This window comes from Synchiropus splendidus, chromosome 8, assembly GCF_027744825.2.
Source record: "Synchiropus splendidus isolate RoL2022-P1 chromosome 8, RoL_Sspl_1.0, whole genome shotgun sequence".
NCBI classification, from domain to species: Eukaryota; Metazoa; Chordata; class Actinopteri; order Syngnathiformes; family Callionymidae; genus Synchiropus; species Synchiropus splendidus.
Genome location: NC_071341.1, coordinates 16,579,084 through 16,601,848, shown reverse-complemented (window position 1 = coordinate 16,601,848; position 22,765 = coordinate 16,579,084). Strand labels below are relative to the sequence as shown.

At 46.0% G+C, this 22,765-nt stretch overlaps 1 protein-coding gene across 1 annotated transcript; it reads right to left on the bottom strand.

Moving 5' to 3' along the window:
* Nucleotides 1-4,511: 4,511 nt before the first annotated feature.
* Nucleotides 4,512-22,679, bottom strand: ppp1r13l (protein phosphatase 1, regulatory subunit 13 like). Its single transcript, XM_053873271.1, has 13 exons — nucleotides 22,503-22,679; nucleotides 13,153-13,192; nucleotides 12,966-13,078; nucleotides 11,808-12,288; nucleotides 11,051-11,149; nucleotides 10,286-10,374; nucleotides 9,580-9,895; nucleotides 8,745-9,193; nucleotides 8,358-8,495; nucleotides 8,082-8,215; nucleotides 7,783-7,949; nucleotides 6,715-6,908; nucleotides 4,512-6,637 (listed from the first exon to the last, which is right to left on the bottom strand). Exons 2-13 carry the CDS (start codon nucleotides 13,172-13,174, stop codon nucleotides 6,602-6,604), a joined length of 2,238 nt encoding a protein of 745 aa, XP_053729246.1. The 5' UTR covers nucleotides 13,175-13,192; nucleotides 22,503-22,679; the 3' UTR covers nucleotides 4,512-6,601.
* Between the last annotated feature and the right edge of the window lie 86 nt (nucleotides 22,680-22,765).

Sequence of the window (22,765 nt, the reverse complement as noted above, 5' to 3'; positions counted from 1 at the left end):
AGCAGGCGGAGCTTGAGCGTCAGAGTTTGGAGCACATCTACCTGGTCTAGGCCCCAGAGTCTATGGGAACGTGTCTCTGGGTTAGACTTCACCAGCCCCGAGCACATCTGGAGCTTCAGCCTTTTGCCAGGGACTGATGGTCCAAGCTCATCTTTCCCGTGGCACAATATAGTGATAAAGAAGCTCTGTCTTCAGTCAGAGACCTGGAGTAGAGCCGCTGCTTCATTAGGAAGCGCAGTTGGTTGTTGATCCAGGTCCAGATATGGTAGAGGAACGTGGGGTGGCTCCCTAAACTGTGTCCATATGGCCGGGCAATGGATCGAGGGTGGAAAACGCTGGGATAGTGGTTGCTCTTGAGCGAGGGTCGACACATGCATATGCAGAAGGAGGCAAAGCTGAGAATAATCCTTTAACCTCTGACCTGTCAATCATTACCTGTAAGCCAATTTGGGAATAACTAGGGATTGAGACGACCTGGACTGAGGAGGAGGAGACCCTGTGACTCACCTGCTGAGAGACCAGGCTGCGAGGTTACATCGGTGTGATGACAGTGGTTCCCAGTGGGGGGGAGGGTGAGGGGGGACCACCGGGAGAGGAGGGGGAGCTAAAGCCTGAGGTGGTCACAAGCTCATTAGGGGAAACACAGATAATCCAATACTGACCCGGGCAAACAAACGACTGTGGAGCCCTGGAGCCATCGCGACGTGATAAACAGTTTGGAGGAAGCTGACTAGCAACATTTCGCTAACAACGTATCCCTGCGCACATCACCATGTCCTGATGCTGTGATTTATAGACTAGACTGCCTCTCTCCTTCCCACAATGGCAAAGTTTTTAGTCCCATGGACTTTTCATCTGTAAACTGAACGTTCCATCTGGCTGCTGTCGCTTTTTATTTATTTATTCTTAGTTTAATTTTGTTTTGTTGTTATTTTGGTTTGGGCCTGGTGCTCTTTGTATGTTTGTTGAAGATAAAAATGCTTAAATAAAATATATTTTAAAAAGAAAATTGATTGATCAATTTCAATTAACCATTCAAATTGAAATATGAAAAATCAATAAGCTACAGCAAAAAATAAAGTTACATGTAAATGACATTATTAAAATTATATATATATATTTAAAATTATATATAATATATATATATTGATTGATTGAGAACTTAAAAAATTGGAAATGTTCAGATTCATTACGTTAATGTATAAAAAAATACGAATATATACATATATAGAATATATATAATAGTATATACAGACATTTTGAAAAACAATACATCCATAAAAAATATGACATTACTAATGGAAAAAAATTATTTCCCTGTGAGTTTACCCCCTCAGTCTCTCCCTCTCCATACATTAATTGTAGTTGCTCCGCCGTCCTCAGGTAAGAATCTGGTGGCTTGTTTGTCTCCAGTGATGGAGAGGTCGCCTGCAGGTGAAGTTGCCTCCTACACTATTTAGCAGCGTGTGTGTGTGCGTGTGTCTGTGTTGTCGCTCATGACTCTTTCATTTATTTTCCCACCAACATTCAGGAATTTGAATAATTCATGTTAGGCCACATAAAAGAAATGACACGCAGCTTCGTGTGACACACACCCAGGCTAAGGTGCTGTACCATTCATGAGTGTCTTGCTGTGTGTGTGTTCTCCTGTGAGACTCTCCCAGAGGACTGAACTTCACCCAAGCACTGTCCAATCTTGCACCTACAATCGGGATCACAGAGGGAAGTGAGAACGTAGACAATGATGGTCAGCCTTGTCCTTAAGCTCAGCTCTGTCCACACCAGAGCAGTACTCTTCGCTTTCGGTTTCTCTTCAGGAGCCGAAAATATCTTTCAATTTGTTGTACGTTTCATGTATGTTTGTCAATGATTCCCGACTAGCATGATGCTTGTGTCCAGTCATCAAGTTGCTTTTGTGGTTGTAGAATGTTGGGGCCGAACCCAGAGGCTGAACCTTCCGATCACCATTTGTCTGACCATGAATTAGTGCTGAGACTCGTCACTGATATCGATCGACCTCCGTTTCTGAGCTGAGACACCAGCCACAGTTTCACGTTTCCTCTCGTCTGGACATGCCTTTATTTCTACTCTTATAAAGTGAGATCTCTACTGGATTACATGTTCATTTTACCAAAATGAGAGTTTTCAGTGAGTGACTCTCCTGGAGATGGTTGCAATTTAACATAATTTACTCTCCACTGATGCGACTTTCTTTCCCACTGTTGTCCTTTGTGTCTCACACACACATTTGTATCTCTATCTTTATGGGGACCTCTCATTGCTATCACCCTTTCCCCAGCCTCTCCCCCTAAACCTAACCATCCAAAACACATGGCTTAACCTTAACCAGGACTCTGAACCAAACTGAAACCCAATTATAATGACCCAGTTATTTTGAAGTCTTCATCCTCAAAAAGAGGCTTAGCCTTGAAGGGACCGGCATCAGGGCCCCACAAGGACAGATAAGCAAACACACACACACACACACACACACACACACACAAACACACACACAAACAGAGGTCACGACAAGCAACAATATTATAACACAACCCCATTAGCCTCCACTCGATTTATGTCTTTCTTCAAATGCCCCCCATTTTTATAAATCAAGCACTTTTTAATTTATTAACCACACACACTTGTTCTTGCACACAAGCGCACGCACACACACTTGACTAATGAAATAAATGCCTAAGTGGCAGTTTAAGAAGATTAGATGAGGGAGAAAGAAGGGGAGAGAGGGAGGAAAAACATTGGACAGGAACATGAGATGGTGGTCTCTGGCTTTTTGACATTTGGGTGATTAATGTCAGGCAGTAGAGGAGGGAGGGGAGTGGGGGGGTAATGGATGGAATGGAGAAGATGAAAAGAAGAAAGGAGGTGGATATCATGGGATGATAGTAGGGGAGGAGTTATGTGAGGATGAATGTCGTATCGCAGGAATGGATTGGTCACTTGGTTAGACGTGTTGGTGGATATATCGACAGGAGGATGAATGGGATGGAGGGTGAACACATGAATGGTTGAACTTGGAGGGAAGGATGGGTGAGAGGGTGAAGGGTTGGATGCAGAGAGGGATGGCTGGCTGATGAAGGAGGGCACAGCTGGATGAAACTGTGAGGGATGGGTAGATGATGACTGAAAAAGGACAGAATCTTCCATGTGAAATGAGAAGCCGTGGCCCCGGCTTCCACGTGTGTGTGTCCTCCTGAAACTCACAACATTAATGAGTATTGTATCTGACATTCTGCAAACTGCCTGGGAGGGAGAGGCGGTTGTGTGCCGCTGCTACCAGACGCTGAGGGGAGCGGACAGATCCTGGACTCTGCCGCTGCAGCGAGCCCGGCTGGGCCCGAACCAAGGGCACGCTGAGGGGCGACTAAAACTAAATACCTGCAAACATGTCCCGTCCACTCTGCCGGTTGGTCTCAGTGGATGGATGAATAATGAAGGAGTGCTTGTCCTCCCTTGCTCCTCCACTTAATCAGCCCCTCCCCACTTTAATAAATCATCCTGGCCGTCAGCGTGACAAGCCCATCAGCGCCGGCTAAGTAACGTGGTCGGAACGCTCGTCCCACAACAACCTCAGCTCGCCCTGCTTCTCCTCTGCACGCCCTCCCTCCATCTCCTGCTCCTCCACCAAGTCTCCTGAGGAACCTTTTCACTTAAGCTCTTGCTGAAGATGGAACTCCTGCCAGGTATGACGTCATGGCCAAGAAATCAACCGGAAGACGAACAAAACAAGTTTGTCTTCTGCACAGCTAATTCCTTCTGACATTGGGAGGCTGAGGGAGGACACCCTGGAAAGGTCGCGCCCTCTGATGAAAGCAAATGTCGGTTGATTTGAAGAGTTCAAAGACTGTTCTGTGGCACATTGATCTGGTTAATACAGCGGTGGTTTTGTACTTTGGCGTGTGGCCTTTGTTCTCTGTTATAATGTTATCAGTCCTTTGGTTGCTTCACAGTTGGCTCCACTTCAGACTGCTATTTCTTTTATGTTTACAGTTCTACTTTCCCATGACATCTTCTTGCCTTGTGCCGCGGCCATGGTCTGTATTTATTTGTTTTTACTGAAGCAGCTCCTCATGGGGTCGGTCCGATCAAGTGACAGAATACAACGATCCTCGGAGAGCGGCCAAGATAATGTCTGCAATTTCTGGGCGTGGTGTGGTGGATGCAGCGCGGCGGCAGTGAGGGGAATACGAATGAGAGAGACATAAAAACAAGCAGTGGAAAGGTAACAGTGCAGACGGTGTGGATTTCACTCGCACGTTCCGACGGCCTGGATCAAATGGGCCGCCGAAGATATCGCAAATAAGTTCTGAAAAATAGCTCTGAGTGGTGACCTACTCAGCCTGACCGACGGATCAACACAAAGCTGAGATGTTTGGGGTACAACAGAGCATTTCCCGTCGCTAAGAAGAGAAAAGATTGAGTGAGTGACCAACAACACTGATGGAGAGTTGATGAACGATCTGCTGAATTTGAACTTAAACAGCCCCATCTGCTGGAGAAAAGTGGACACTTCACAGTTTATTACACAACTTCCAAAAAGTGAGCAGTGGAACATAAGACAACACAGGTCACTACATTCAGAGACTCACAGCAATGCTATTTGACCGACTTACAATATTTACACATCAAAAACCTTCTCTGTCTGGTCAGGAAGTTTCAACTTAAATATTCACATCTGTCTGAGCAGGCATGGCGGTGGGCTGCTGACGGAATGGTTTGGTTGGTAACCAAGGGTTAGTGTTTTGAGTTAGATCTGGGTTGGGAGAGTCTAAACACAGGGTTGACAAGCTTGACTGGCTGACACATAATCTAATCTGGAAGGGGTTTCTACTTGGTGGGAAGTAGACAGACTGTCACGCGTCACCAGCTATGTATTGTTCATTGGGTTGTTTACTTGTTTTAGTTTGGTGGGGTTGGACCTACTGTCTTGCCTTGTTTCACCTTGATCTGCCTCACTGTTCCTGTGTTGGTGCATTTTCATTTCTCGGTACGTCTGTCACGTTCCGTCAAGTCTTAGACAAGCCACTGTCTTCTTGTACAGTTAAGTCAAGTCGTCACGTCAAGTCAAGTAGCAGTCTTGTTGAGTCCTGACTCGTCCAGTCAAGTCATTGTCCCGTCCTGCCCTGTCAACTCAAGAAACTGTTTGGTCGAGTCCCGTCTCATCAAGTCTGTCTTCTTTGTCAAGTTAGTCGAGTCTCCAAGTCATGTCAAGTAACAGTCTTGTTGAGCCCTAACTAGTCTAGTCAAGTCATTGTCCCGTCCTGCCATGTCAACTCAAGAAACTGTTTGGTCGAGTCCCGTCTCATCAAGTCTGTCTTCTGGTCAAGTTAGTCGAGTCTCCAAGTCATGTCAAGTAACAGTCTTGTTGAGTCCAAACTAGTCTAGTCAAGTCATTGTCCCGTCCTGCCCTGTCAAGTCAAGAATCTGTTTGGTCGAGTCCCGTCTCATCAAGTCTGTCTTCTTGTCAAGTTAGTCGAGTCTCCAAGTCATGTCAAGTAACAGTCTTGTTGAGTCCTAACTAGTCTAGTCAAGTCATTGTCCCGTCCTGCCCTGTCAAGTCAAGAATCTGTTTGGTCGAGTCCCGTCTCATCAAGTCTGTCTTCTTGTCAAGTTAGTCGAGTCTCCAAGTCATGTCAAGTAACAGTCTTGTTGAGTCCTAACTAGTCTAGTCTGGTCAAGTCCCATCATGTTAAGCAACCCAAGTCTCTTGTCAAGGTCAAGGTCAAGTCTTTTCTATGTCCAGGTCTGTTCCGATTGTGGCCTCGCCCTCCTTTCGTGTCACCCCTCAAGGTTTAGATTAAACACCATGGTTAAACTCTGATCCTGCTCCTGTGAGTGTTACAGTTGGTGAGATAAGTTGTTGGTTGAAGGGCATGAAAGTGGGTAGGTCTGTTGGTGGGTTAGGATTTCCTATTGAATGGTACGTGTTTAGGGCTGAAGGGGTTCTAGATATAGATTTTATTTGTCAGTCGCTTTAGAAGAGGTTTCCAGCTGTGCGTAGGTGGGCTGGTATGTACGATAGACTTGTTGGGTTTGTCGTCGAATAAGGGGGTAGTTGATGGGACGTGGGGAGGTTAATCTGCTATCGTCGATAGTCGTTTGGTACCAAAAGATTTGGCTCGTGAGGTTTACATTCATACTACAGGGACAAAGGTGAGGTTATTATGTGACTCGATGACTTTGTTGTATATCGTAGATGTAGGTTGGTAAAGTAGAATGATTACTGGCCAGTACGGACATAAACGCAACGCAAAGATCTAATTTCATTAAATGTTAATTTTTTTTGGCTAATGTATGTATATATATATATATATATTTTCTGCTGACTCTGCTGCTACAATATCCGGGTGGACTTGTCTTCAGTCAACTATTTTCCAGACTATTTCCAATAAAAGCATCTACCCACACAGTTGGTCACACTCTCTCCACTCCCCAATTTCAACACCAGGGGCGCTAAAAACGCCCACAGGATACTGAGTCAGATTGCTTTCAGGGCAAAGTTAAGTGAAACAAGCAGAGGAAATACTGATGTCCAACGATGAATAATCCATCAAGCACTTTCGGAGACGGTGCCCTGAGTTGCTCAGCTCAGGGTCTTGGGTCGGACCTTGGGGAAGAGCTGCAGATCAGAAACAAGACATGAACATCAGCTTGTACTGGTCGTTGATCTGCATAGATAATATTTCATGGATTTACCCCGAAGTAGTTGTTTGGCACGAATCCCTCCCGGCCACAGAGTGACGCCCACCACCAGTCAGAGCCCTCAGGCTTCTGCAGGATGGTCAGCATGTCTCCATCTTTGAAGCTCAGCTCGTCAGGAGCTTGAGCCGGGTAACTCCAGAGTGCGTAGAGCACGCCGCTGTTCTCCAAGCCCATGGCCTCCTCCATACCTGAAAAGACAGGAGGAAGTGGACACTTGAGCATCACTTCAGCTAGTCACAGTTCAGGCCGAGTACTGCAGGTTGGTGTTGCGTGGCTTTCAGCGAGGTTCTTGTAACAGTCCATGGTCAGTTGATGGATCCAAACACTCCTTTCTTGATGTTTTTGTGGTGACTTTTCTGGCATCATCACAATCTCACTCAGTCAAAATGAAGCACCATCTCACCGCAAACTGCTCAATGGACTTTAGGGGTGCGGGCTGATTTGTTCAGCCACAACCACACTGAGGAAAAACCTGAGCAACATCTAAATCTGCGCTACAGTTGGTTTGGAGATCAATTCTCTTCAAGGTTTTGATAGAACTGACAGGATCCTGTCAAACATAGTGGATATGAGGTTTGAGACACTTGTAGCATGCAGGGAACCGTATCTAGAGGAACCAGACTTTTACATTTTTTTCTCTACTGTAGTTTAAGTATTGTGGTTTGTTTTGGGTGACAGCTTCAATACAGACCATAATTCATGTGAGCTGAAGAATGCTTGTTTCACAGACACGAACTTCCAGTTATGTCACCTGGTGATTGAGTTCACAGTGGAGACAGCCAACCTGAGTTCTTTCAGCACGTAACAAATCTGTCACTGCAGGTCTCAGCGGCTTCAGGAACATTTTGTACCAATGAAAACTTAGGACTGGGGGACAGAAAGTCTTGTGTCGCGCTTCTCACGCACTCACTCACTTCACACATTCACTCACTCACACATTCACTCATACACTCACTCAGCCACTCACTCACTCACTCTGATTCCTCATTGCTGCTATATTAGCAACCTAAAAATATTCTGGTGAGGTTGGATATCAAGGTCATTGCTTTGTGCACGTCTCACCTTGGAGGAACGTCTCGCACTCCTCAAACCCAATGGCGTAAGGATCACACTTCTGGGCGGCGGTGGCCCCGTCGCTCTCTGTCATCGCCATCACAGCGGCGCCGCTTCTCACCAGAAACTCGCACAGCGGACGGTCGTTGCATGAGGCGGCGCAGTGGAGCGGCGTCCTGCAGGCCGAGAACCAGTTTAATAAAATATAAAGACGAGGTGATGAGGTCAGATAAAATGTGTCACTAGTCTCAGTCACGTTCTAATCCTGGTCCTTCCTGCTCAAAAGTCACAATCTGAGACATCATTACCATCCGTGGCTGTCCGGCGCACTGACGTTCGCTCCGGCCCGGACCAGGAAGTCCACCACATTGTAATGGCCGCCACAAATGGCGTTGTGCAGCGCAGTGATGCCTTCATCATTGGGTTGACTCGGGTCTTGCATCTGTGTGCAGGAGATGGTTTCATTATCGCAGTGACATCATCATCCAGCTCCAACATCAGCACGGCTCCTGGGAGTCTCAGCGGGGGGCGACATTCGGGTGAAAGAGCAACAAAAAACTGTGATAAAAGTGTCACTATTTTACCTCCTGCACAGCTCTCTGCACCGTCTCCAGTTCTCCCACCAGAGCTCCGTCCAGCACCAGAACCAACGGGCTGAGTCGAGCTCTGCGACCTGAACTCTTGTGTTCCTTGCTGGAGCGCCGGAGGATGGAGTGGTAGTTCTGGAAGAGGCAACAAGGAGTCAGTTATCTTGGAGCGAGACAGATAGAACCACCCAGCGACATCTTCATCTGAAGGTTCTTATGGTTGAAACTCGATCCATGAGGCCAGGGGTGTCCAAGCCGGTCCTCACGGGTTCGGGGCGGGGCAGGTTTTTGTTGCTTGTGTCACCTTGTTGGTTAACCTGCGCCATCCTGGCCCTGTGGGGGCCGGTCTGAACACCCCTGTATTAGGCCTGGAAGGCATCTTACCCGATCATGTGGCACTGTGGTCGGGGTCCTGGTTGCTGCCACAGGAGGCGGCAGTGCTGGGTCCTCATCTGAAGAGCTACTGGTCTCACTCCCTGGCTCCCCCTTGTGGCGATACTCCTTTCTGTGGAAGAGCTTGTTGATGAGGTTCTTGTACTGGTTGGGTTCGTAGTGCGACGCCGGTTTCAGCGGCAGCGAGTGATCCACCGAGCCGCGTCTCTTCAGGGCTCGAGGAATCTCTGCCCGGATGCGGAGGACCTCTTCGATGTTCGGGATCTCCTCCGCCTGGGCCTCTGGTGCCACGACTGGCTGCAGCCTGGTGGGGCTGAGGGGCCGTGGGGCCACTGGGGCTCCGCCACCCTCCGGGATGCTCCGCTTCTCAGAAATAGCTGGCAAGTGAGCAGTGTAGTCAATCCGCTCCAGCTCTGCGTCAATGTCTCCTGGGTTCAGAGCTGCAACACAGCAATAATCAATTGATCACCATTGTTTTATTATATTTTATTTATTATTATTTATATCTTTTTTTTTTACCATTTAACTTTAACTACAGTAAAAACTATATTATGTTTATGTTTAACTTTCGAGTTTCTTTACCTATCAATGAATGTTTTAGTTATTTGGACGTTTAAACATTCATTATTATTCATTATGTTGATTCATTAGTTTAACTGATAGTTTCCTATCCTTTTAAATGTGGTTTAACTGTTACAGTCCTTACCTACAACTACAATTTTATTACATTTTAAATTTATTTTTTATTAAATTAATTTTTTTTTCTTTCACCTCTATTTTGTGCTCAACTGTACTTAATTTAATTTAATTTAATTTATAGTCTTACCATCGATGTAAACTGCCGGCTGTCGAAGCTCAGCTGGGTGGTGGGGAGGATGGAAGTATTCTCGATGGATGGAGGCAGCCGGTTGATACTTTTGGGGCGACATCGCCCCCCAGTGGGGGTTCTGGAGGCGCATGATGACGGAGAGGGGGATGGGCCGGCGCTGGCGAGTCTGGCTGTTGGCGGGAGGGATGGAGATGCGCGAGATGATGGGCTGTGCGAGGTACGGGGAGTGAGAGGGAGAGGAGACGTCTGGAGGAACTGATATACGAGCGTTGCGGGGGAGAGAGGACCGCGGGAACTGAGGGGAGCGGGGGACCTGCAAGGAGAGGCAGTCGACTTTTCAGAATTCTCGAATTATTGAACATCAATAATTCAGCTGAGCCGCTTCACACAACAGATAAACCTCATTTGAGTGATTGTCACCGCTAACAGTTCGTGGTTCTGCGGCCAGTGGCAAGACTCCCTCTAGGGACTCACGAGTCGTGCCACATAAACCACCAAGAGCTTTGAACAAGTGAAGTTTGGGTTCAGGGATGAGTCTTCATGATGGACGCTCTTTGAAACTTAAGCCACTCCCCTTTCATAACACCAGCACCATGAGTGAATAATGGGTCGGGAATGGTACATGGAGTGTAGGAATTGTGGTTTCCTGTCACCTTGTGGAGGATCATCTCGCAAACATCAGCAATGAAAAGAGTCCACTCACCTTCTTGGGGCTGGGGGCCGGAGGAGGGCCATCCAGGTTGGACTCTTTCCAGTTGCTGTTTGATACTGTAGCTCTCATCCATGTCTTCTCTGAAGTACAAGAAAAAATCATTGTCTAGAAAGTTTATTTGACAGAATATCGAAAAGCTTTACTTCACAGTAAAACCTAAGGCTATGTATTGGCCGGTATCTTGCGATACGATACATATCCCGATACAGGAGTGGTGATACGATACATAGCGATATATTGCAATACTGTAAGTTCGACAATATATTGGAATGACAACCATCATTTTAAGGGAGACATCAGACAATGCAGTCATGTGCATGACAACAAGTATATTTTTGAACTGATTGAAAAACAATTTGAAAAAAAGTCTTTAAAAAAGCAATGTATCATATCAGTTACGCAAGTGTATTTTGTACGAATGACTTATCAATGACAGGTTTCCTTAAAAAAGTCCACAACTTTTACGTCCACAACATATGTTTGTATCTCTATCCTTGTGAGGACCCCTCATTGCCATAACCCTTTCCCCAGCCTCTCCCCCTAAACCTAACCACCCCCATGGCTAACCTTAACCAGGACTCTGAACCCAACTGAAACCCAGTAATGATGACCCAGTTATTTTGTAGTCTTCATCTTCAAATTGAGGTTTAACCTTGTGGGGTGCAGCCAAGTGGTCCCCACAAAGGCATAAGGTCCTTGCAAGGATAGTGTTTTGTCGAGTGAGGATCAACCAGGTACACACACACACAGACTCACTGTCGTAGGTGTGGTGCGGCTTCCTCTCGTATGACATGTCCAGATCTGTCTCATTCCACTTGCTGGGAGGCTTCCTCGGCTGCTGCTGCGCGCCTTCATCTGCGGGTCAGAGGGACCACGTAAACCACGTTTGCTGAGTCATCCCAGTAATGCGATGGTGATTAAATTCTTCCAACTCAGTTGACCGGTTTCAGGCAGCGGGTCTTGTTACCCTGTCAGATCGGTGGTGATGTTTAGTCGGTGAGGACGGGGAGCTGTGGGGTCACCAGAAGAGGGGGCACTCGCGACCTGTGTTACAACTCACTGACTTTTTCTTAGCTGAAAAATGTTATTGCTGCTAACTGTTAGCTTCCCAGCACATGTGGCGAAGTGTCCGGGTCGGAGGCTTTGTGGCACGTCAGACGCCAGATGAACCGGAGAGAGGGAGCACGGTGGCTCGGCTCAGCTCAGACCGGAATGTGACCCAGTAGCTTTGCGCAACAATTATGGTCATACAGTTAATTACACAGCACAAAGACGAGGGATCTGCGTCGATGATCCCGTGTCTGCCGGAGTCTGTCCGGACACGTTCATTTATTCCAGCTCTGGTGCCTCAGCTGGGCTGATGATATTCAGTCAAACAGATGGCCATGCTCCAGAAGGTTTCTCAGACTGAAGAAACTCAGTGGAATGTTTCAGCAAGTTTATAGCTTCCATCAACAGACTGTCATTTCCTATCGGTCTTATCTGTGTAATAAAAGAATTCAGTCGCACTGACCTTGTTGCCTGAAACCGGAGAAGTTCCGGGGAACGGTGCTGGAGTTGAAGGACAGAGGAGACGGACTCCTGTCTCGCCGGGGTGAGCGCCGTCCCATGGTGCTGCTGTCATACGGGCTCAACAAGTTAGGGGCGCCGTGGTAAGACCCCGAGCGAGAGGGCAAATCAAAAGTGGGTGTTGTGGGACTCCGGGTAGGACTCCTGTCCATGTAGCTGAGAGAGCCGCGAGGACTTCGGTTGTACCGGGTCGGGGAGTTCCGACGAGGACTGACCGGCGACTGGTTGGGACTCAGCTGGTGGGGAGAGTGGCTTCCAGACCCGGTTCGGACGATGTTAGGAAGCTTAGGGGACGGACTGCGGGTGGAGTCTGAGGAGTGGGAGCTGGAGCTGGGTGAGAAGGGCACTGAGCTGGTTGGGGTTTTACACAGCTCGGCGGAGCTGGGCGAGTCGGACCGCTGCCTCTCTCTAACAGGGAAGAATTGCTGTGAACAGATGTGGAGTTCAACATCAAATCTCGCTGCACTTTCATCAGGTCAGAGTGTTTCTGACCTGCAACTGGTCAGGTCTTTCATAGACACGACAATTAAATAAACATAAATTAATCAATTAATAAATTACATTTTTAAATACCAACAAAATCCTAGGAATTATTGAGAGTTAATTATTATTTATTAAATTTGTATATTCAATTAAGTGGTGAATTGTTTCATCAAATAAATTGTTGTTTTTATTATTTACTTATAGAAAACAAAATATAAAGAAAGAAACATTACTCTGTTTGACAAGGATTTAAAAAAATGAAATCTGAGAAAAAAATACAATATGATATGCAATAGTTCATAACAATTTTAATTCGTGTTTCAGTAGAAAGTACAAAGTGACAAAGAAAAATATTTTGTCAAAAATTCTTACTGATTAAGGATTTTTTGGTAAAAAAAAAAAGGTGAATAGGTAAAATTACTATTTTAAGGGGAAAAAAACTTGAAATTAAAATAATTTCATCTAAATCTGCATTATTATTCCATATTTATAGTGTAAATTTACTGAAATACTGAACACAGAAATCCACCCTGATCTCATTTGCTGCTGATGATTTAGAGAGCAAATGTCAGCTGATAACAGAGATAAACATCGAAACCGGCACACAGCCTCTCTTTACCTCTGTGTTGTCCGGTGTGCTCGGCGTGGCCTCGATCCGGAGTGAGTCGAACTCTTTGGACACCTCGTCGGCCATTGCCAGCGACGCGTTCAGGTCGTCGTTCAAGGCCTGGACTGAAGAGAGACCAAAGAGTGAGTCGGAGCAGGAAGTGACATCACAGCCATAAACTGTAGATGTTTAAACTCACACATGCTGCTGCCAAAACTCATGGTGGCGATGTTCAGGTGCTGGAAGAGAAAGGAAGCTTAGCTGACTGGATATTCTTGTGTAATAAAAACAACTTTTAAAGCACTAGTTTCACATGTTTAACCATGAAAAAGTCTAAGAAGCTTCAGAAAGAGGCAGCCTTGACACACACTGCTTGAACACTACAGCAGAAAGAGTACAGAAGTAACTTTGACCTTTGAACTTAGCCAGTCGGGATCATCGGTGCTGTCCTGCTGGTGCACTTTGTCTTACACACGGCTATGACTGAGAGAACCACCCGGTGAGTGACGGGCTACGTGGCTCTGCCACCCACTCGATAGTCAGAGTACAACAGTAACTTCAGCAGCAATCCTTTCATAAGGACGGCGTGACATCATCACCACGAGTCTCCACCGCCCTCGGTGATCTGACAGAGAGCCAACGTCTGCGGGTGAATCACTCACGTGTCCGTCATGCTTCAGGCGGTGAAACTCACAGAGGGATCACGCCATCAACCGACTTCAGAGTCTGTCGGTTTGGGACAAACGTCTGCTGACTCAGCGACACGGCAGGCGCCGCAGAAAGGGACACTCCAGATCGTTCAAGTCTAGCTGACTTTCTGAACTCAAGTCCAGTTTGAACTAATATGAATAGAGAAAGCTACTTATCTTTATGTCAGCCTGGATGAGTCATGAGGAGTAAGTGTGAACTCTTCTTCAAAGTTGAACACGTAGAGAACTGTCGAGGGCTGTCAGAGACAATGGTGCCGGGGAAGATGTTTGTTCAGTGCCAAAAGTTCTTAAATCATGCAACATGTGCATCTGAGGGGTTAAAATAAGACCTGTCCAAGGTGGGAAAAGTGGCTGGGGTCACGTGAGGTCATGAGGGAAAGTAAAAGCTTTCTGTGTTTTTATGTGTTTACCCGTCCAGCCGTGCCGTTAAACTGTCAGGGCCAAGAGAACATTCCTCTCTGAAGCTGTAGAACATCAGCCAGCGGGGATAAATAAAAGCCACCCAGCTGACGTGCGCGGGCAGATAAGAGCCGGCGGTCACCCCGACGGCCCGACCGCAGGCCCGGCCACTTGCATTCCTGAGCCCCTCGCGCTGAGAGTCCTTCACTTCCATCAGCTCACACAAATGCTGAGGAGGACTCGCTGCACCCCTAGCTTCCTGACAGGGAATTCAACAATCCTTCTCCCCCCCTTCCTCTTCTCCTCCTTCCTGGAATCGCTTCTTTGTTTTTGTATTAAACTTGTTCTCACAAGACCATGAGGAAGGACCACTCGGGTCCATTGATTCACTTTTGATCGGTTGGAGTTTTTCTTTTTTTTAAAGCGAAATACACCTGAAACTTAGCTGTTTCATTATGACCCCCAGTAGCTGGAGGGACTGTCCATCTTGGAACCCCCTGTGATATATGAGAGTGAGTTGCAGACCATTTAGCTCTTCTTGCTCAAACACCAACAACATTGCTCACACAACTCCAGTTCCAGAGACAGCGTCACGCAACACAACCGGCAGCGAACCGTGGGATCACTCTCGGATGTAATCTATAATTTGGTTGCAGGACAGCAGCAGGGTGTGTCCCGACTCGCGCTGCAGGCCGTCACTCCCTGTTTCATTCTTTCCTCGTCTCTCACTGAACACACCAAACTCTCCAGCTTCACCGTCAACTCACCAAACCAGTTCTACTGTTGTTGCTGAGGAGTTTAATGATTTAGAAATCGAGCCGGCGACTTCTATAAAGCACAATTACCTGCAGAATCTAATCCTCGCTAAGTAGATGATAAAATAAAACGGCTGAAGCTTTCAGTTTCTTCTCCATGGAGGATGACATTCTAAATCAGAACTCTGAAAAGACTGACAAGCTTCAGCCACATCACAGGCCTCTAAATAAACTGGCACAGTTTGGGATCTTGTATCAATCATGATACAAAATGTCAGAACAGAACACAGCAATTCACTATTATTTAAGATCATCTTTAGACCAGATTTAATCAGAACACAATTACTAAACCGCGAATGCTTGGTAGCCGTTCTCCAGTAGGAGCTCACGAATTTCATCTTATTTTATGTCAGGTGTTTCTGTGTTTCTGTCAAATCAAATATAATGTTTTTCATGGTTTTCATTTTGAAAGAGTTCTTGCAAGGTATCTCCACTTCAGTCTCATGAAAGAAAGTCTTTGAACATGGTCTGGCTAATTCGAGCTCCAACAAATCCGCGCTGCAGTAACATAATGACCTCTACCTTCATCCAAATACTCCAGTGGTTTGAGGGTCTGCCATCATGACAGTCAGGGGACACCCTGGAAAGGTCCTGGATCTATCTATAAGCCGGTGCTCTGGGACTCACAGGACACGAGATCTGAACAGGACCTGGTATTTAGTGACGTCACTTTGTTCAGACACTCCAACCAGGCCGGGACGAGGCATGATCTCCTCAAGGAGGATGTATTGTTCAGGCTACCCTTACAATGACCGAGATTTGCTCCCTGTTGAGTCTGAGGTCGTGACCACCTCTATATCAAAGTTCCATTCAGTAATCTCACATTTAGTTCGCTCCAGCAGGGGGAGCTCGCTCTAGCATTGGTATGCAGACTAGCCTCTCTCCCGCTACAGGCTGGCCAGGACGGGAAATGCCTGAAGACAAAGCTTTGCCCTTCTGATGTGTTTTTTCCTTTTATCGTATTCATGACAAACCTTGTTTGTACTGGAGTCCTGGTAAGAAGTTGGACTCTTCCGTCTCTAAGGCACTGGACTTCACAGTGGTACCCCGTCGTCGCCTTCCTCAGACATCCACCCTGTTTTCTACCGACTCAAACAGACGTAACGATGAGCTGCTGCACACCCTTTCAGTTAAACATGGTCACCTTCCACAGTAACAAGTCATTTCAAAGTTTACACAACCAGCCGCCATGATGAAAGCTTTGTTACAGTGTCTCTCCTTCCTTGGAGCACGTAAAAACCTACCCACGCCCTACAAAGACCATCAGTCATATAAAACTGTCAGTCTTAATCCACGCTGCAGTGGGAACCTTGCTTTTCTAAACCACTGGATTGCACCATCTTCGATGGGGGTCAGACTCCATCGATGTCTCCCTTGATAATACTGTATATGATAACAAATATCTTCTTGCTTAAGAGTCGTTGTTGAGGTTAGTGCAACAGTTGCACAACTTCAAGTCCTTAGAACAGGGGTGGCCAACCAGTCAGAGGCCAAGAGCCACATTGTTTTACTGTGTTGCTGACAAGAGCCACATCCTACAAATATGTAAGGCTGTCAGGGCCACCTGAACAGCTGATCATGTGACTTAGCGGCAGTATAGCGGTTAAAGTGGTTGAAGTCCGGCATATGTGTGCATGTAGTTTTAAAATTAAAACATTTTACTGTGATCCTCCTCGAAATATCATGTGGTGTAGATAGAAATGTGTAAGCCATTTATTTTACCAATATATTTTTACAAGGCTCACGGCAGGTGAGCGATGCTGCACACTGGAGCGCCTCATCTTCACTTCACTGAATTAAACGGACTTCACCACGATGAAATACAACAATGAGTAATAGGTGAAACACATGCCATACGTTTCGTTTAGGGAATGACAAAGTGAAACATGGATACTAAGTCATGTAAATAGCGTTGACTGTGGATCTGATGACGCTCAAAGTCTTAGGACTCACATCAGCATTGGACGTGCTCCAAGCCGGTTTATTGTTTAACGCAAGTCAAAGTCTTTGAACAATATTTTGACATTTCTCCGGAATAACTCTTACTTTATCTTCTTATTTCCTGTATAAACAATCATCTCAACAGCAACTTGACCAAAATCGCAGCCAGTTCGGCGGCTCATTTGGTTTGAGGAACCAATCCTGTAGAAGCAGATGAATCTCCATCTCCTGAACATGTGTTGAGTGTGAAGCCAAGACACCTCCAACGGGAATCTAATTGAGATACTCACTGCGGTCTCTGCTCAGAGTATTTTACAGCCTGATTTAAATCATGCGTCAATAAAACGCTGACATGTTAGCAGCTGTCTTCTGAACTGGTTTGGCTTCCGGCGGAATGTGGCAGGATTGACGTACTGAGCAAACATAGGTGGGAGTCAGTGTGTAATAACAAGATCAGAACACCAAACCAAGACTTGACTGATAGCGACTGTCTTCTGTAAATTTGGATTCCTCCCCTGTGTATTTTGGATGACGTGATGTTGCTGCCCTCCTGGCACAGAAGTGTGTGGATGTGTACTGTGAGATTGTTGTCGGTCCTCTGCCTCACTCTTGGCAAGAGTTTGGTTTTGAAGTGAGGGTGGAGTCTGGTGCATTCTCTCATGGCTTGCAGGTGGAAATTAGGCCAACATGAAACTGCATGTTTGCGCACCTTGTTTGGTTCAGATTCAGAAGTTCTGCTCTTTCCCTGAGGGGCTGACCCAGGGCACAGAACAGAACTTCTTATGCTAAGCTTAAATGGCACAACTCCAGGGTGATCATTCGTAAGCAATCCCTCCCGTTGTCAGACAACCCTCTCAACCACCCTGGCTGCCAGAATAGATGGCTCTGATAGCAGGGCTCTGAGAACCATGGAAAACATCAGGTGGCCAGAGTGGATCTCCAAAGAGGTGCTTCAGATGGGTCTGTATCCCGGGGAAAATGTAAATGTTCTTTTTTATTTTTATTGAATTAATATAATTACTCTGTATCAATTCAAAGATATTAATGAACTACAAATGAAAATATACGGTATTATCTTTGCCAAGACTTGTATACGCGCCCCTCCATGCCTTGAAACGTGGTATCTCCCTCCCCACCTGAAGAGACGATGCAGGTCAGAAATGGGTCATTGTTGTTATTAGTGTGATTTGCTTAACTGAGCTTATTAACATAAAACTAAAAGGAAACCGCTGAGAACTTGGGCCCAGAGTTGCCCCAGCAGCGGAGAGAGGAGGAGCAGGTATTGAAGGCAGGATTCAGGGTGTTGACGATGTTAACAGCACGATAACAGCATGATTGGTTGTTAAAAAACACAGTTAATGGCCTTGATATTTAGTTTGATTTTTCCAGCGGTAAAATGCGTCAATCCTAGTTAAACAATCACGCATACAGGAAGGCTCCCGGATGTGAACTGGCAACCTTGAGAGCCCCGGGGATGAACACTAGCCACCGTGCTACAGCAAAGGCGCATGAGCTTCCGGCAGCCCAACCTTCCATACCTTAGTCCTAGTTTACTGTATATCGAGTGTAGGAGACATTTTGGAAATGCCAGTTCCAGTGTTCTTGCAACCACTTGCATTGTGTTGATGAACGAATGGAGAAGAAATGGGCGGAGGCAAAGCCGGCTTAGGGCCAAAAACAAGTGTTGGGGTGAGAATTGGGACGACATCAAAGCTCATAGTCCTTTTTTCTCAGCCAACTCACTTCCTGGTTGGCTACAGTCTGTTCCTGTTCAAATCGGGAGCGATCGCATTCCACATTTACAGAGCTGACTATTGGGACAGATCTGAACACACATGAGACCCCAGATGCACTTTAAAGGACAACCTCATATAAGAGAGGATCATCTGGCATTTACCATTCTAATTCAGGAGGAGGCATCATTACCCATTGCTACCTCTTTCAGGGACTCTTGAGGACCACTTTCTGCATAGCAGAGCAGACTTCAGTCACTCAGGCTGTTGACCAGGTTTAACTTCCTGAACAGCAGCACTAGCTCAGCAGGAATTTACATCTCTTCAGATTCAGGAGGAACTTCAGGACTGGACTACTCTTTGCATAGGCTCATCTAAAGCTCCTGCAGCAGGAGCAGGAAGTGACATCAGCCGTTGTGTGACTTGATTATTAAATATCATCAGAGATGATATGCAATCATTAATAATTTACCTGTAATACTTTCTGATTATGTTATTGTAGTGATTACTACTACGCTGACTCAATGGATTTGTGTGACTCATCAATACAGTCACGTGACCGTGGGCACGGTCCCAGCCAACAGACGAGGGTCCGATATGAGATGTTTCGTTTGATGGACGTTAAGATGCATGTGCTGTACATAATGTGACTCTGGCTGAGTCACCGGTGGTGAAATGTGAAATAGTCTGTTGAACAAATATTTGGCCTTGAACGTGAATGTTGCAACACCGATTCAAGACACAACAGTCACAGAGCTATTTAACCAATTAAGTCAAACTGAAGCGGCGTCTTTGCACGGAGTATAAATACCACGAACTGCCAGACTTGACACAGAAACTCCACCCAGTAGTTTCAATGCACCGCACCTTTTCCTCAGTTAGTCATTGAAATTCCTAACCTTTCTACTGACCTAAATACACAATTGAGAGTGCAAACACACACATGCACATACACACACATACACACACACACTATTCACTGCAGCAACTGTCGCTGCCAAAGAAAACAATCCTGCACAAAGCTCGTCCCAGCCGACCTCACAGGTACATAAACTGCGATTAAACCCACCAGGATCTTCGCAAGTGAACCCAGGAGGTTTTCAGCAGCTGATGCTGAATGTCTCAGCGCTGCATGACATTCTTGTTGTGTGTGTGCAGCGAGGCTCGTCTGACAGCAGGAAGCTTTTCATACAAGTTCAGGCAGAAGCCAGTCCAGCTGGCTTGGGGTCAAAGTTCCTGGTCTTCTGCAGGAATGAGGGGAATTTTATTTGAGCTGATGAAAAATGGATCACCCTGGGTTTATTTATGCTCTTCATCACTCTTCATTTTAACATCAAAAATCTTTTACCAGATCATATGTAGACCTTTTTTTTTTTTAAACTGAGTCTAAAAACTGAGTTTAAAACTGTCCTCTTAACATGTGAGCTGTGGATTTTGTTGTCTTCTTCTTTGGAATTTTCCTGTCACAGGAAGACCTACACCTCAACCAACAGCAGACCTGATCAAAGTGGGGGCCAAATGCGGCCCTTTGACTGTGTTTATGTGGCCCTCCTGGAGTCAGAGTAAAACTAAAAAACTGACATTCTTGTTGTAGACATTTTCGTCTTGTGCATTCTTTTTTGTTCATTATGATGCAACTGAAATATAACCTTTTTATTATTGTACGTCTTTTCCCTTGGCTATTTTAGGACTATTTCTTGTCCCTTAAAATACATCAGAATTAAAAGTAGATTTTGAAATGTATGAGACACATCAAGAATTTTTCAATTAAATGTGGTTTAACATTTTCTGTGTATTTTTAAAGTGTTAATTTCCTCTTCCCCTCCTTTCTTTGGGTTTGAAGGCCCCTGAGGAAATTGAATTGCCCACCTGTGATCTACAGTATCTACATCCATCAAGTCACACCTTCAGCATGAACCTCATTGTCTTCATCTTCATCTCCAACATTCCACAAACCATCTGTCCTCCCTAACTTTGTCACCAAACTTCTCCACATGTCCCTCTGATAGACTCATCAAGATGGCTGCAACTAAACTAAAGCTGACCATCTAGGAGATTAATGCCCCTCATGACGTGGTCTGGCCAACTCTGGGGCCGATATCGGACATGCCAGAGCACCTCTCAGCTTTACCATAGGAATAGAAGGAAGGAAAATCCGGGCCTGATTGCTCGGACTCTGTCAACTCAACCTTGAGACGTTGAAGACCATGAATCAGGTTGAGCAGGACTCAGGAGGTATCAGGCGCAGATTAACTAACTTGAGCTATCCAACCCTAACTTGGATTTTCAGATAAGGCTGTAACAATGTGCGACAAAAGCTGTGACATAGCAAGATTCCTCACTCTGAGGTCTTATCTTTGCTGAAGTTAATGTTCCTGTTTTACCACAAAAAATACCAGGAGGCATTGTGTTTGACAGCAACTCGATTCTAAAGCCACGTTATTTGTGGTCAAATTAATGAAAAACAGAGCACCCTTGACCAGCAAAACAACCTGTCTATGGTTTCCGTTTTTTAATTCCGTTTGTCGCATCTGAGCTCCAAAAATGGCAGTTTATTATGGGCCTGTCTTTAGAGGGATTCTAAATTCCGTGGGATGCAATATATACTTTTCTATTGATCTATAAATGTCATTCAAGAGAAAGCCTGGGTTCAATAGCTCAAAATCCACTGAAGCCTGATGGGAATCCGAAGGCACTCTGCATCAGTGAATGTGAAGTCACACACATTTACGACGTTCCTAGAGGACTGAGGCTTGACTTTTACTGACCAGAATCACTGCTGGTTCACATTGGGTCACAGGTGCCAGGTGACCAGACTTCTCGCGCCACAGAACTTCCATTTATCCCTGAGTTCTTTTGGGAAAGTCCAAAAGCATTCCCGGGATATTTGTCCAATGGAATTTCTGCTGCATCCTGGGTCTGGCCTGAGGGCTTCTCCCAATGCAGCGTGCCCGAAAAACCTCACCAGGGAGGCATCCAGGAAGAAATCTGACAGCATTCCTGAGTCACCTCAGTGCAGACAGGGGTGTTTTTTCCTAATCTGTTGTGGGAACTGCACCTTTTCCTCACGGAGCTCTGGAGATTGAGCTTCACTCTGAGTCGCAAACCGCGGCAGTGAGAGTTGGAGGTCTCAGCTTGAGAAATCCTGTCCAAGAAGGTTCGGAATAGCTTCATTCTGGAATCATCAATGCCATTATGACTTGCTTGGCCAGTTCCTGGTGAAGCTGTAGATGCACAAAATGAATTCCTGTACTCACTGCATCTTCTACCATCTTGGGGGTTTAAAACTCTGCCTGGCCTTCAGAGGGCGCTGTACCTTCCCCAAAGGTGAGTGGGCGTTGCTGGATTTAATAAATCAGAATTTCTGGTCAGTAACTTTTGACTGCTGAACTTCGCTGGTGCGCGTCTCTTGCAACACAGAGTCACATGCGCCATGACGTCATCAGAACTGAAACTTCAATATGCATGAACTCATCTCAGGGTTTGGGGTAGTTTTTGAGTTTGGATTGAGCTCTGTTTGAGTGTGTTCTCGGAGGAAAACAAGGCAACGAGAATTCAACTTCCAAAACTGACGAGGTCGTTTGCAATAAAAAAGACTGACGAGATGCAAACCAAAGAAAGTCTACACTTCTTCTCTTGGGATCTTTTCATTGCAGATATGGTGAATCGCTCTCTCAACCAATCCGAAATGAGTGCCGTTGTTGATCTCTGGTACTGTGAGTCCTGCAAGACGTCCGGTCATGTCCACTCCTGTGGTTGCGGACTGGAATAGTAACATCTGATTTTCATTACGAGTTACCCCTCCATTCTCTCTGCTCACGCTGCACTCAAGTTTTACACCCGCGAATATGTTTAAGTCTCATGTTTACTTGACACTAAAACGCAGCCAAGATCGTAAAAGCGACATCTCACTCCAAGTCACACTTGAAAACAGACGGTCTAGCGTCTTACCTCCTCACGACGGAGCTCGGTCGAACTCGGAACCGGAGGTTTTGGACTCCCTGGGTTAATCTAACGGTTCACCAGAGTGACTTTAATCTCGTCCTGTCTCCTGAAAATGCGCTCATTTATGGGACAGAGGAGTTTTGTGAAAGTCCAGCCCCCTCTCCTCCACCTCCACCCCCTCTGTCTGCCACTCTGTCTGGCAGTCTGTCTGCACCGCTGTAACCCGAGACAGGTGTTCTCACAGCTGCCCGCGTGACACATCTGTCAAC

What these genes read in the sequence shown, in the direction of transcription:
- ppp1r13l (XM_053873271.1), bottom strand. Translation starts at nt 13,174, where the DNA reads ATGAGTTTTGGCAGCAGCATGT. An exon ending in GCCGCACCACACCTACGACA is followed by an intron (nt 10,375 to 11,050) that starts GTGAGTCTGTGT and finishes CTTGTACTTCAG; the next exon opens with AGAAGACATGGATGAGAGCT. An exon ending in GCCGGCAGTTTACATCGATG is followed by an intron (nt 9,194 to 9,579) that starts GTAAGACTATAA and finishes GCTGTGTTGCAG; the next exon opens with CTCTGAACCCAGGAGACATT.